This window comes from Gallus gallus, chromosome 17 (genome assembly GCF_016699485.2).
Source record: "Gallus gallus isolate bGalGal1 chromosome 17, bGalGal1.mat.broiler.GRCg7b, whole genome shotgun sequence".
Lineage (NCBI taxonomy): Eukaryota > Metazoa > Chordata > Aves > Galliformes > Phasianidae > Gallus > Gallus gallus.
The window spans coordinates 8,414,480-8,429,136 of NC_052548.1; the positions used below are offsets into that span (position 1 = coordinate 8,414,480).

Consider the following 14,657-nt stretch of genomic DNA (forward strand, 5'->3'; position numbering starts at 1 on the left):
GACACAACTGGGTTTTGGGTGGGACATGCCCATGCTCCCATCACGCAGGACACAGGGCAGTGCTGGGGGCTGGAGGTGGGGGCAGCGGGACCCACACCACGTGCAGGAGCTGCACACATCTGGAGCTTGCAGGGCTGCATGGCAGGGTTGGCTGCTCGCCTCCCCATGTGCATTTGTTTGTTTGTTTGTTGCTGCAGCGCATGGGCTGGGCTCTGCCCCGAATTCAGGAGCTCACAGCGCAACACAGCAGCATCCCGCCTGGCCTACAGGTGGGAAATGTCTCAGCAGACCCATACACACCTGCACTGGGTCTGAGATGCGCTGCACTGTGGCTGCTGTGACCCATGGGGTTGGGGGGGCTGCACTGGAGCTGCAGGAGGTTGTGTAAAGGCCTGGGATGGGGCTGCACTGGGACTGGGGGGGAGAAGGGGGGTTGCACTGGGGGTATGGAGGGACTGCATGGGGGGAGTTACATGGGGGGCTGCATAGAGGTGTCAGGGGCTGTTTGGAGAGTCTGAAGCTATTTGGGGGCTATGCAAGAGTTACACGGGGGGGCTGTATAGGGGGTCCAGGGCTGCCTGGGAGGGGTACACGGAGGGGCTCCGTAAGGGTGTCAGGAGCTGCACCGGGACTACCCAGAGGCTGCAGAGCGGCGCTCGGAGCTGCAACGAGCCGCGGAGGTCTGCGCAGGGCTATCCGGGACCGCACCGGAGCCGCGGGGACGACCGCACCGGAGCGTCCGGAGCTGCTTTGTGGCCGTGGGGGGGTGGGCTCCCAGCGCTGCCCCCCGCGCCGTGCAGGGAGGGGCGTCCCGCTCCGTCCCATCCCGCGCCGCTCCGCGCCGTCCCGCCCCGCGCCGTCCCGCCCCCCCTCCGCCCTCCGCCCGGCCCGGCCCGGCCCGCGGGGGCTGAGCGGCCGCGGGAGGCGCCGGCGCTCGGAGTCGCTGCGCTCGGCGTTGGGGCGCGGTGTGTTCGGGGCTCCCGGCGCGCGCCGCGCGGCTCCGGTTCCGTTCGGTTCCGCTCGGTTCGAGCCGGCTCGGCCGGCGGCCTCCGGATCTATGCGGCTGTGAGCGGCGGGAGCAGAGAGGGATGAAGCGGCTCTTGGCCACCGGGCTCCTGCTGGCCCTGCTGCCCGCCCCGACGCGAGGTGAGGGCCCCGGCCCGGCTCCGGCAGGAAGTTTGCCGGCAGCGCGGCGCGGAGCGGCGGGACGAGGCGGTGCCCCGCTCTGAGGCGGCGGGGGGTCCGCGGGAAGCCGAGTGCGGGGCGGCCGGGAGGGTCCGGAACTCGGAGTGCGGCGGGGGGAGCGGGCTGAGAAACGGCGACGGAACTTCGGAGTTCGGCACCGCGGGGTTCGCGCGGCCGGAACCGAGAAGGGGGGGTGGGGGGGAGGGGGAGAGCGGGGACGGTGCTTCGGGGCCTCCGCGTGGAGCGGAGCCGTCGGGGTGTGGAGAGCGGCGCTGCGGGCGGGCAGAGCTCGGGGTCGCGGCAGCGGGGCGCGGGGCCGCCGGGGGTCCCCTGTGCTCGGAACCGAGGGCTGTGGGGGTCCCGGAGCTCGGGACGGGGCTCGGCTGCACGGAGGTGCGCGCGGCGGCCGCGCTCGTGCTGTTGTTCCGCGAGAGTTTTTTGACCGTTTTGCAAATTTCTCTCGGTTTCCTGTTTCTTGAAAGTCAGCCGGGTGCCCCTCGGCCCCCCTCCTTAACACCCCCCCCCCGCCCCCCCCCACCCCAAACCTCCTCCCCGGCATCGGCCCCGGGGCGGATCCGTGTGCAGAGCCGCAAAGTGCATTGCTGCCGTCGGGGGCTGGAGGGGGGGGGGGGGAGGAGGGGGGGCAGTGGGGCCGCCCCGACGGGCCGGGCCGAGCTGGAGCCTCTCGGGACGCTGCTTGTAGCGGCAGCGCGCGGCCCTCTCCCCGCTCCGTCCCCCGGGGCTGACGGGGACGCTCCGCTGCCGTCGGGGGGCGATGGGTTCGGGCTGCGGCTCTGCGACGGCTGCGTTCGCTCAGTGTGAAACTGCTTCGGCTGTCCCGAGAGCGGCAGAAGCGGTTACCGTGAAGCGAGAGCGGGGACAGAGAAGGGGAAGGGTGAGCCGGGGTGGAAATCGGAAGCGATTCTGGTACTTTTCAGCGAGTTGCTGTGGTAACTGAGCAGAATCCGGCTCCGAGGGCCAGACATTGTAACCTTTACTCATAGCGAGTTGTGCCGAGCCACTCATTTCGGGACTGAGCTCGTGGCAGCCCACGGGCCCGCAGGCGGATGGTTTTTCCTAAGTGGTGTTTGTCACTCAGGTGCCCGACCCGCTGCTTCTCCCCGTCCACCCTCCTGCTTCGGCGGGCACAGCCCACCCCCAGGACCACCCCAGGTCGCCCCTCTCCTTATGGGGCGGTGTAGTGCTGCCCATCCCCGCGGTGGGGTGCATTGCCCCAGGCTCTGTGCTGTGCCTGACGCTCTCCTTCTGTTCCCAGGTGTGCGGTGCACGCAGCTGGCCGAATCCTGCCTCAACGGGGGCAAGTGTGAAACTTTCCTCAATGGGACGGAGGTGTGCCAGTAAGTATGGAGGAGCAGAAGGATTTCCATCTCCCTCAGCCGAAGCGTTGACGTGCCTGTTGACTTTGCTTTGAAGGCTCTGGATTTAATAGGGCAAAACGCGTTTTCTTTCCTTGAGTGGCAAGAATAACCTGCTCGTGTAGGAGTCGCCGCGGGTTTGGCAGGATCGGGCTTTGTTCCTGGCTGGGTGGAAAAACATGGGCAGAGGGCCACGTTTGGCTGGTGTTAACCCATCCGAGTGCCCCACTGATGGAGCGGGAGGGAGGGACGATGGGGGGGGGGGGGGGGCGGGGGGAGGGCTGTGTGTCTGTCTTCCAACCCCCCCCCCCCCCCCCCTTCCTGGCCCCATAGCGTTGTCCTTCAGTCCCTGGCAGCTGGTGCTGCAGTTTCCAGGGCATCTCCAGTAAGCGTCCAAGGGTGGCTGTGCTGTGTGGGTGTCTGTCCGTGGGGCAGTGCCCGCAGTGCCACGCTGCCATCCGTGCCCGCTCCTGGCACGGGGTGTTCTCAAGGCCGATGCTGGGGGAAGCGGATGTGTAAAGCCTTGGGTCCCTTTGAAGGACCACCCGACCCACCGCAGCGATGGCCGATTCAGCCCGGGCTCCCAGGGAACAATAACCCAGAGAAATGAATAAGAGCGCAGTTCCCTTTCTCAAACTATTCCATAAAAGAAATCTGAATGGGCAAGGCTCTGCTTTCCGGCCAGATTTCCCCTCTGCCTGTTAAACACGGGCTGAGCTGAGAGCGGGCCGGGAGACGTTCCCACCCACCCCAAGTTTCCCAATAGGAAGTTCTCGGCGGAGGAACCCGAAGGCATTTCCAACCCCGACCTGTTGAATGGCACTTCTCCTTGACAATGCCTGCTGCTTTTCTGCAGCTCTGGGTGCCGTTACTCTGCCCGCAGCGCCCGGGCAGCCCCCCACCCCCGCCTCCAAGCGGAGCCCCCCGAAGCCTTTGGTGAAAATAAATCAGCAAATCAATCAGGCACATGAGCAATTTAATGGACAAAGGCTGGGTCCCTTTGTGAGCCACTAATGAATGCACGCCACTTTTTTTTTTGCACAGAAGCCCTTACCAACGCTTGACGCTCTAAATCTTGTTTTCTTTCATTCAAAGAGCGACAGCTGGGATTCGGTCGAAATTCGGCAGCTATTGTTAAGGGAGGCAGATTAATGCTGTGTGACTAATCATGTATGGCTTCCCAGAATGCCCAACCCTCCGCCCCCTCCCCAACCTTACACCCCTCCTTTTCCTTGTGGTCATTCTTTCCTTTTTTTTTCCTTAAGTCTCTGCAACTCCTGATTTACATTTCATGTGCAGATGGTGATGGAATCTAATTAGGTCTGATGCGTGCGAGCTCCGTTCGGGGGAGAAGCCTCCAGAGTAGCTCGGGTTGCTGGGTTTTCAGGAGATAAAGTTAACTTTGGGGAATTCTATCAGTGGGAGCTGTGAACGGCCTGGCTGCGGGCACCAGGGCTGCTTTGCAGGCCCGTGTGAGCTGGTTTTGCAGTAAGCTGCGGGGTCGGATGGGGGGATAGTAGGGATGCTGGCAGCCTGGGCGAGGTGCGGCTTTCCCAGGTGCCCGACAGCAGCCCTGCAAAGTGCTCTTTTTCACTCGTTTTGAGTATCTCTTCACCAGGAGCTCCGCTTCCGAGCTCCTCAAACAAAGCGAAGCCGGCGGCGCAGATAGCACCGCAGGAAGGCTGGCACTGCCCCTGGCGCCGGCGTGCAATGCCCCGTGCTGGCTGCTGGCCACCTCTCCTCTCGGCCTGGCACTTCACTGACTCCAGCCATAAAGCCCCATTGTGCCGTCCCCGCAAATCCAATTAGAAAGCAGAGTGAAATGAATCGCGTCCGAGGGGGACGCTGCTCGAGTGGCCGCACGGGGCAGAGCCGGCTCTGATAACTGCACGCCCCATTATCAGCCCTGTTATGGAAAGGAAACCACCGGTGTGCGGTGAGGAGCACTCTAAGCCTTTATTATTTCCCAGTGGTGTGGGGTGTGCAGCTCCCGGTGCCTTACCTTGCTTGTCCCGGCTGGGCTGTGGGGCTCCCACTGAACTGAGCATTGGAGGGCTCTGTCTGAGCCCCTCAGAGCTGCCTGCCCCCCCCCTTGGCAGGAGCAGCGGTGCAGTTTTGGGGTGCCTCACCCCACACATAGCGTTGGCACAGACCCACAGTCCCCGTTGGTCTGGCCCTGGGGATGGGCCTGGCAGCCACAGTGCTCCCAGCGTGGTTTTGTGGTGCTGCTTGGCACTGTGGCACTCCCCTCTGACTGAGACGTTTTCCCAGACAAAATGAGAAGGTATTCCAAAACGAAGTCATCCGCATCTATAGTGGTAGCTGCTAATTACACTGCTGGATCACTGTCTCTGCCCGGCATCCCCTCAATGAGTGGGGCTGATTTTAGGCTGCTGTGCCACGTGACTGTTGTTCCCAGGGCCTCCCTTGCTGCAGCAGGTAGAAGCAGATGGCATGAGAGGGGGCTGCGTTTCCAGCCCTGCCCCAGCAGCATCCCTGCAAGTCCCTTCCCACTTGCTGTATCCTTCCAGCATTGCCCCGTTCAAGTCAGCAGAGGGTCTGTGTCAGCACTGCTGCCCAGAGGAGCAAAACTGACCTCAGAGGAAAAGAGTAAGTTAAGTTAATCTCTGTGCTTGCATTGAAAAGGGGGAAAAGTGGGTTTGCCAGAGTGCTTCCTCTGCTGCCAGGGAAGCGTGGTGGGCACACTGGGCTGGGTGTGCTGGGAGGAGCACTCAGAGAGGGCCACAGCAGCAAGGGCTGCCTTGTTCAGCTCGGAACCCTCTCTGCAGCCACGCAGGAGGGCTGAGGAGCGATATGAGCCCCACAGCACGCCGTGCCCTCCCAGTCACTGACTGCTCAGTCATTGTTATCTCACTGCAAAGGGCGGAAGTTTCCTTCTGCTTTGGTTTTTGGTTGGGTGTTTTTTTTTTCTCTCTGTCTCTCGTGTGCTTTAACCCAACGTTATTTCCATGAAATAATAACAAAGCAAAAACCGCCGTCTCCGTGCTGGAGAGGAAGAGGGTGGAGTGCTGAACAATCGGGCAGAGGAAGCCCTGAGAGTGGTGGAGGAGCAGTGATTCAGCCATGGGGAGAGCTCTGCATGGAGGCTGCAGCCTGAGCTCATTCTGGGAAAGAGCAAAGTGGGAATGGGTAGGAGGGGAGATTGGAGCACAGAGCATCACCTGCTGCAGTTCTAACCAAGGAGCTCACTGCCTGGGTTGCCGGGACGGTGGTGTTTTGGCTCTTTCCTTGGAGGATCTGCCTGCATCCCTCCTCTCTATGGCATCTCTGTGGTTATCACTGACTCGGGTGGTGTCGCCGACCTCATAACTCACTCTGTGGTCTGAGTAGTTTGCTGATTTCTGCTTGGGTACGTGTGATGGACTTCGTGTCAGGCTGGAGGGGATGGGCTCTCCGTGCTGGCTGCAATCCCCTGTGTTCGGTATGGCTGTTCCCTGCAGGACCCATTAGTTCCAGCCCAGGTCCCACCTCAGGGGCAGTGATGGTTTATTGTATGCAGCATGTAGCTGACGTGTATCTATGACCGCACGGCCGGGCTGTTCCCCAATTAAGGGCAGTTAGCAAGGTTTAAAATAACATTGTTTGGAAATCAACTCGCTCTTTCCAGGCCTGGAGGTGTGGTGACCCTCGTTTTGCTCGTGTTTGTAGGTGTCCTGAGTGCTGTACATGAGTGGAATGTGAAATTTATAGGGCATCAGTGTATTTAACGAGGGAGTAGCCTCGAGGTGCAGTTACCACGAGCTGGTAAGTGCCAGATGGAGAGCTGTCTGTGGCTAATGCAGCTCCAGACATTGAGGTTTCATGCTGTGTATTGCAGTGAAAGAGACGTGGGATGTGCCTTGGAAGTCCATGCAGAGGGGTTCTGGTTGAGTCCTGGCACCTCACCGGGTCTGGGGGGTCCCACCCTCTTCACCCATCTGTCTGTGCCCACAGAGGGCTGGCTGCCATTTTACCATCCTTTCCTTTAATTCCCAGGCTACTCAGCAGCAGAGGCGTGAGCTCCTTGGGGTTGGCCTCCATGGGTGCTGGCAGCAAGCAGCAGGCCTGTGCCACCCCCAGCACAAGGACCCTGAGCCATGGGTGCTGCGTTGGGTCCTCACCGGACCAGGGCTGAACTCATGCTTTGATGTGGGGCAAAGTGGTTGCTCTTTGTATTGGCCAGAGGCACTGCTGAGCAGCGTGTGGGCCGAGCAGCAGGAATGCTCTCCTGCATCAAGGCTTCTAGGAGCAGACACTGCATGGGTCCATAGTGTGTGATGTTGGGAAGCCTTTGCAGCAGCCCAGATCATGGCAGCTCCCACCTGCAGCTCGAGCCCCAGGACAGAGAGCGGTGGCACCTGGTGACATCTGCTCCAGGCTTTCACCCGTCAGCTCTCCCCCTTCCCCCACAGCAGGCTGGAGTTAATATTGGAAAAGCCAGTTAAAGTTTAGGCCGTGGTTATTGGGCCCTCTCACATTTCCAGCAAGGGGAGCGGAGTTGCATTTTAATGGGAAACTTTCACGCTCAGTCAAGTTGCAAAAATTTATTTGCGCCTAAGTCATTTTCTTTTAACAAGTTTTCACCCTAATTCCCTGCCCCGAGATCTGAAATGAATGGTATTTATATGGGAAATGGATTTATTAAGTTGTAATGATGCCATAACGTCAACCTTATTTCATGGATGGGGCAGGCTGCAGGCCAGCAGCCGGGTGATGGTGGGCTGGGAGCCGCTGCTGTGCTGCATGGGGCAGCCCCCGCCCTGGGCTTGGTGGGAGCCAGCAGGGCCACCAGGCCATATGTGGGCTACCAGAGTCAGGCTGGGGCTGCAGGGTTGAGTGTTGCTTCTCCTCCTTGGCTCTGCACGTTGTAGGATGCTCCGTGCGCCATGGGATGCTCCGTGCGCCATGGGATGCTCCGTGCCCCCCTACAGCCATTCCCAAGGGAGCAATGGAAGGGTTTGGCACTGCAGCTCTTCCAGCTGCTCTGTCCCATGTCCCTTTGCCCATGGGATGTCCCAACGGGGACCCCAAGGGCCATATGGTATCACTGCTCAGGGGTTGCATCTTTCTGAAGGTGCGGTGATTTGTTTGAAGGTGGGAGTTACCCGTGTGTGCGTCAGTCCCCGCCGCTGCAGCGCTCCCACCGTGCTGTGCATCCTTGCATAGAGGGAGCAAGAAAAATAAAAAGACTCTTCCAAAGGTTTTTGTAGGGTCGCTGCCCTCGGGTGGGCGGAGGAATGCAGCTCCGGCTCGCGCCCATCGGTCGGCAGAGCCCCGCGTGCCGGCTGTGGGGCAGCTGGGAGAGTGACCCAGTGTGGGGCAGCCTGCGAGTAGGGGGGGGGGCCTTCCCCAGCCCCCGGCCCCTATTAAAATGTTAGACACAGGCCCAGGAGTCAAAAGGCAGGGCGACAGACGGCCCTTTCACAGGGCCTGCTGCTCCCCGTGAAAAGGGGTTTCTAGGGGACGCGGGGCAGGAATGCGGGCGCCGGGCGGAGGGCAGTGCCGGCCCCATTGTCTGCGTCGCTCCGTGGGGCTGCGTGTTGACACAGGGATTTCTGCTGGGCAAGGTGTTGGGGCAGCACCATCCCGGCCTCCCTGGCTGAGCTCAGCAGCAGTGCCGGCCTCGGGGACCTGTCATCCTGCCTGGGGTGCTTCAAACCTGTGGGGGCATCGCTTCCAAGGGGGTTTGTTGCTGGTGGCTGATTTACAGAGCTCCGCTTTGCTTTAGTGAGGGGGTTGGACCCGTGGCTGTCTGTCCATCCCCCTCCTCGCCCGCTGTCCGTCTGCTGCAGTGCGGTGGCTTTGGCTTTCAGTGGGTTTTGTGCTGGAGGGGCTCCACGAAACGCCCCTCTCCTCCTATTTATAAATATCAGAGCTAAATATAGGTTGTTTAAACTCTTGGTAGCCGCTCAGATCCTAATCTCAGGTTTTATTTTCAGGATTAGGAGAGCGAGATAGAAGGCCCGCGTGTGTTCCTGGGGGAGTTCTCCATATATGGGGATCAGGGAGAGCAGTGTTTAACCAAAACGTGGTTTGGGGTGGAAAAAAAAGTCAGAGTTCGTTCGTCATCGCTCCAAGAGCGGGCAGCACCGGCACAGCTGCACAGGGGGTGGTGGGGTCACCGTCCCTGGAGGTGATGTGGCACTGAGGGATGTGTCGGTGGGCACGGTGGGATGGGCCTGGGGATCTGAGAGAGCTCATCCAGCAGCCTTAGTGGTTGTGCGATAAATGAGCCCCTCGCCGAGGAGGAGCTGGATGTGTCCACCGAGAGTGACCGTGATGAGCAGAGCGGAGCGCCGTGCCCTGCTAGGGCAGCCCAGCCCCACAGACAATGGGGCTGTGCAGATTTACACCAGCAGAGGATATAAAAAGCATCAGCTGAGGGAAAAAAAAAAACTCGAGTGCCCATTGTTGAGGGTGGGAATGGAGTGAGTTTTGTCTTGGTCTCTTCCTTAGCCATCTTTCATGTTCATTGTGAATGAAGCTCCATAGAAAAGCAGCTCCTTCCCAGGTAGCTGCTTACCGCCGTGGTGAATAGCCCAGCCACTCTGCTTACTAATGGGATTATATTGTTTTTCATTACAATGGAAACTTTGATTCCCAAACTGTCCTGACTGATGTCTGCTGAAGGAACAGAGCCATGTTTGTTGCTCTCTGCTCCGTGCCGGTCAGAGGGCCGATGGCTGCAGCACCGCTCAGTCCATGAGCACGTCCAGCTCTGGGAATTCCGTGTGTTTCTCTCCAGATGAAAGTCTGGGTCTTAAAATCTCAATTAGATGGCTGGGCTAGGTCAAAACCGAGATGGAACCGAAGGAACACATCAAAGCGTTGGGATTGCAGCGTGCTTTTCTTTTTTTAATTAAACGAGATGGTAGATCTGCTCTCTCTTTATTAACCTGATGTCACTCGAAGTAACCTGTTGCTTTGCCAACCACCCTCCCTATGTGAAACTGTTGTTTTTTCCCAGGCCGGTGTCCTGGTGTGCTTAATAACATGAGGCCAGGATGGGACTTTGCACAGAAACCACGGGTTCCGCCCGGCGCTGGTTTGGGGCGTTGGGCTGCGCTGCGTCCCGCGTGGTGAGGAGGAGCGGGCAGGGATGGGAGCGCAGCGGAGCAGTGCGCTCCTGGTGGGTGCCAGGAACCACGCTGCGTGATGCAGGGGGGATGCAGGGCTCGGGTGGGCACTGCCAGCCCCTGAGGCCGGCACCACGCCAGGGCTGCGTCCCTCCTTGCTGTGGCATAGGGTTCCCAGTGTGTGCAGTGAGCGTGCCGTAGGAGCGGGGTGTGACGCTGGGAGCTGCGGCGCTGCTGGCAGGCTGTGCCAAAAGGAGCCACTGGCACAACTGGAAAAGTGACTCCTGCTGGTTGTTTCTCCTTCCCTCGGCCGGCGCCTCGCAAATGCATGAGGGCTGTTTGTCCCATTGGCCACTTGGTTCATTCCGTGCTGCCTGGATGGAGAAAGCATCCGCTCGGTTGTGCCAAAAGTGGGACCTTCCACGGGGACCCAGCGCACCATGCAGGCGGTGGCTGTGCTTTGTGACACAGGGCCATCTCTGCTTGCTGCAGCCCCGCTGGCTCTGCTGGTCCTTCCCTGGAGGTGTTCCCGTCCTGGTGGCGTCTGCTCAGCCCCAGCGGGGAATCACCCGGCCCCATTAACTCAGTCACCCCAAGATGGGGCTGAAGTAAAGGCCTGAGCCTTCCCTCCTCGGCTTTCCCACGGTGCTGTTGCCTTGGGGGAAACAAGCTGGCCACTTGTGCTCCCAGCACGTGAGGAAGGGGTTATGTAGAAGCAGCTTGGGCTCCTGTCCCCTCCCACTGTGTGGTGCTGGTGACAGGGATGGGGACAGTCCCCCTGAGCCCAGCACCTTTAAACCATCCCCAGTCCCATGGGGATGTGTTCCTGCAGGGCTGTCGTGTCCCGAATCGGAACAAAGCAGTGCGTGAGCCGTGCTGGGCTGCCTGGCTGTCAGCTGTGCTGCTGGTGGCAGATGGCAGCTTAGCGCCGAAAGGAAAGCAGCAAAGCTCCTGAATCGAGCAGGGGTGAAAGGTCACAGGAACATCTGCCTCGGGATGGGATGCTTTCAGTGCCCACATTGCTGTGCAGGGACACAACCTGTTGCTGGCGGGCTGGGGAAATCCACACTGTGAGCGGGTGAGCAGAGGGGTGATGGGGCTGGGTGCTGCCCTGCAGCTCTGCTCGTGGGGTGCTGGGATGTGCAGCCCACCCGGCTCGCCCCTATTGCCACCATTCGTTCATGCTTTCAGTTAGGTGCTCTGCAGGGCTTTCTCGGAGCCCCACTGCAGCATGGTGCTGCTGTTGGGGATGTGCTGAGGATGTGCAGCAGACACAACAAAGGCACGTGCCCACACCCAGCAGAGCTGTGCTTGGCCCGGGCTCGGTGCTGGGAGTTTGGGAATTTGGAGCCGCCGTTCCCATTCCCAGGCTGTCCCCTGGGATCTGCTGTCTGACCTCGGCTGGGTCTTTCTGCGTCGCTCTTTGCTTGCAAATTGCACTGGGGACGTCTGGGTATGTGCAATGCAGTTGTTGTGCTGGGATACAGCAGTGAGCTCGGGGATGGTGCAGCAGCTCAGAGCTGGGGGGTGTGGGGGTGTTCCTTTCTGCAACAGCTGAAGGGCAGAAATGTTTCTCAGGTGCTGCTCGGAGCAGAGAGGCGCTGGTATTTGTAGCCTGGGCACTTTGAAGCCACTTTCTACTGGCCCTTTGGAGGTGTTTTGATGCTGAAGCACCCGCCCCGTCCTTTGCTGACACTCACCTCTGTAATTAAAGCGTAGCTTTAATGTCTCTTGTGCTAATTCCCAGAGGCAGCTTGGGTTCAGTCTGGGCAGCTATTGCTTGGGAATCGCCAAGGGAGAACCCACAGGGTGACATTCCCTGGGCTGCCCGCACCCCTTGGTGCAGTGCAGACCTTCTGTTGGGCACAGGGGCAGTGCTGCTTTTAATGGTGCTTGCACTGTATTGCTTATTTCTGAATCGCTGCTCAGCCAGCGCTTCCAGCAGCTGGCAATGCTTCCTTTGCATGGAGGAGAAACCCAACAGGCGAGCACCACGCAGTGCCTGTGCTGGTGCCCATCGTCAGCCAGCCCAGACCCAATGCAGGAGGCAGCCCTGTGCCCAGCCCTCCCTGCCCCTTGGCACCCTCCCCAGCACCTTGTCCCAGTCGTGCTGTAACGCAGCTTATAAACAGGCAGAAAGCCATAAAGAAACAGGGTGGTGATCTTTGAGGTCCCTTCCAACCCAGCCGTTCTGTGACTTCGGAGGTTCCCGGCAGCAGCTGGGTGTGCTGGAGGGGCCCTGGGGGCCGTTCTGATGCATTCGGTGTGGTGGGAGCTGTGCTGCTCTTGGGGTGCATCAGTGCACGTGCTCCTCAGCCCCGGCTCTGCAGAAAGCCCGTCCCAGGTGAGCTCCTCCAATTGAATCACGGAATCACTGAGGTTAGAAAAGACTCCAAGATCACCAAGCCCCCCCCCGGCCCTTCCCCACCGTGCGCACTGACCGCGGCCCTAAACCTGCTAATGAACCCCCCCGCTCATCGCCGTGCCGCAGCTCGGGGCCGTGCCCTGCTCTTGGCCGTGAGCTCCAAACACCAGAACTGGAAACGATCCGAGCGCTAATTGGGAGGGAGGGCTCTCCCTGTGCCCCATCTTGGTGGAGGCGCGGCGGCACCGCACCGCTGATTCCCGCGCTGTCCCCGCAGCTCTTTGTCCATCCAACACCATTTCCCCCCCCTTTCCTCCCATCTCAGCACCCCGTGACGCCGCCCCATCCGCCGCCGGCGGAGCCCGGAGGATTGTTTTAAGAAAAAAAGCGTGTGTGGTGCAGGGAGGCGGGGGTTTAACAGATGACTGCACACACTCAGCGCTCCGCCAGCGGCGTGCCTTCGCCCGGCCCCGCACAATGGTCCCTCTCAGGCGGCCGCGGCCCCGATCCTCGCTGTCCCCATGCAGCCACCCAGAAGCGCCGGCGCCCCGTGCTCGGAGCCGGGCATCGGGTACAGGCAGCTGCTCTGCCTCATTAGGATGCACACCTGCTCCCCGCCGCCCTTTGTGTGCTGAGCAGATGCCCTGATTTATTATTATACACATTTTCTTTTTCATTTGGCCTGGATAATGCCGTCTCATTAACTCAAAATGTCTCAGAATCCTGACAAATTCTCACACAATCCCCGACAATGAAATCAGAATTGGGTTAAAAGGAAAAAAAAAGAAAGAAAGGAGAAAAGTAGGAGAAGAGGAGAGGGGGAGAGGGGCAGGGATGGGCTCCTGCAGCAGGGTTGGCTGTGGCCATGGGAGCCCCATATCCAGGTTTGGAGATTTGGGGTTGTGCCTATAGGAGCCCCATATCCAGGTTTGGATATTTGGGGTTGTGGCTATAGGAGCCCCATATCCAGGTTTGGATATTTGGGGTTGTGGCCGTGGGAGCCCCATATACAGGTTTGGATATTTGGGGTTGTGGCCATGGGAGCCCCATATCCAGGTTTGGAGATTTGGGGTTGTGGCCATGGGAGCCCCATATCCAGGTTTGGATATTTGGGGTTGTGCCTATAGGAGCCCCATATCCAGGTTTGGAGATTTGGGGTTGTGGCCATGGGAGCCCCATATCCAGGTTTGGATATTTGGGGTTGTGAGCATCAGGATCCCATGTCCTGCAGCTGGGGTTGTGGTGGCCGTGGGAGCCCCGTGTCCCAGTTTTGGGGTTGTGGTGCCCATAGGAGTTCTGTGTTCAAGCTTTGGGGTTGTGGTGGCTGTGGGAGCCCCGTGTCCCAGCTTTGGGGTTCTGCTGCCAATGGGAGCCCCATGTCCTGCCATTGAGGTGCTTGGGCTGTAGTTTGCAGACGAGCACTCTTCCCAGGCTGTGGCTCTCCATGCTTCCTGCTCAGGGTGTAGCATGCTGGTACTGCAGGACAGGGCTGCAGCACTGCCTTGCTCTTCCTGTGCCCTCTCTACTGCAGCACCCATCGCAGCATGGCCGCTGCAGAATGGGATGTCTGCACCATTTGTCCCCATGCAGCACATCCCCATCCCTGTGGCTGTGGGTGGCAGATGGCTGAGCCCGTGGCCCTCGTGTGGGGACTTTTCTCAGAGCCCCCATGCAGAGATAGCAGGCTTGGTGAGGGTTTGTTTTGGGGGAGGACCTCAGCTGCTCTGAGCTGTAATGTGCCCCACCTGTTACCAGCCAACACCAAGCCCGTATTTCTTCCCATGTGGCTGAGGTCTGTTGATGCAGAGGGTGAAGAGCAGGGCTGTGGGCAGACAGCAGGGGCTCAGCCCAGGGCTGCTGCAGGGCTCATGCACCGGGTCTGGGGGTGTGTGGGGCCGGCGCTCCCAGTTCTGTGGGGTGAGCCACACGTCCCCCCCCTGGGCCTGGGTTTCCTGTCCGGTGCAAGGGGGGTGCGTGAAGTGCTTTGGGATGAAAAGCAGGATGCCGGGCTTGGAGACTGTGGTTTTGCAAGTCTGCGCAGGCCCCTTGATGGGGGAAGCCTTTGTTGCAGGCGCCTCTTTCATCTTCCTCTCCTCTCAAGGTGCAGCTCAGCCCAGAGCCGCTGCCAACACAGCAGGGCCGGGTGCGCACGTGGTGCCGATCCCCGAGCAGGCACCCTGATCCCTACCATGGGTCACACTGATGGCATTTCTCACCCCCAGGTGCAGCAGTGCCCATATGGGCGAGCGGTGCCAGCTGCCCAACCCCTGCCTCAGCTCCCCCTGCAAGAACGCCGGCACCTGCATCCCCCTGCTGCGTGGCAGCACCGCCGACTACACATGTGTCTGCCGCCTGGGCTTCACCGACGAGCTGTGCCTCACACCCCTGGACAACGCCTGCCTCAACAACCCCTGCCGCAACGGGGGCACCTGTGACCTGGTGACACTCAGCGAGTACAAGTGCCGCTGCCCGCCGGGCTGGTCAGGTGAGGGGTGGCCCTGCCACGGTGGGACAGGATGGGATGGGATGGGGTGGGGTGGGACAAGAGTTGTGCTAGGAGAGGTTCAGGTTGGATGTTAGGACACGGTGGACTCGGTGTCCCTGGAAGTGCTCCAGAACAGGGGAGATGTGGCGCTGGGGAACATGGTTAGTGGG

General features: G+C 60.1%; 1 protein-coding gene across 4 annotated transcripts in view; it reads left to right on the forward strand.

Annotated features, from left to right (window-relative positions):
* Positions 1-936: 936 nt before the first annotated feature.
* NOTCH1 (notch 1) overlaps positions 937-14,657 on the forward strand; it is a 35,639-nt gene continuing 21,918 nt past the window's right edge. For 2 of the 4 annotated variants that reach the window (NM_001397796.1, NM_001397797.1), the window contains exons 1-3: positions 937-1,146; positions 2,462-2,543; positions 14,225-14,487. In NM_001397796.1, the coding sequence (NP_001384725.1) occupies positions 1,089-1,146; positions 2,462-2,543; positions 14,225-14,487 (403 nt within the window). In that variant the 5' untranslated portion in view covers positions 937-1,088. Of the gene's footprint in view, positions 1,147-1,279; positions 1,350-1,847; positions 2,081-2,461; positions 2,544-14,224; positions 14,488-14,657 lie in introns of those variants that run through there. The other 2 variants (XM_046901649.1, XM_046901650.1) reach the window with 2 other exon arrangements.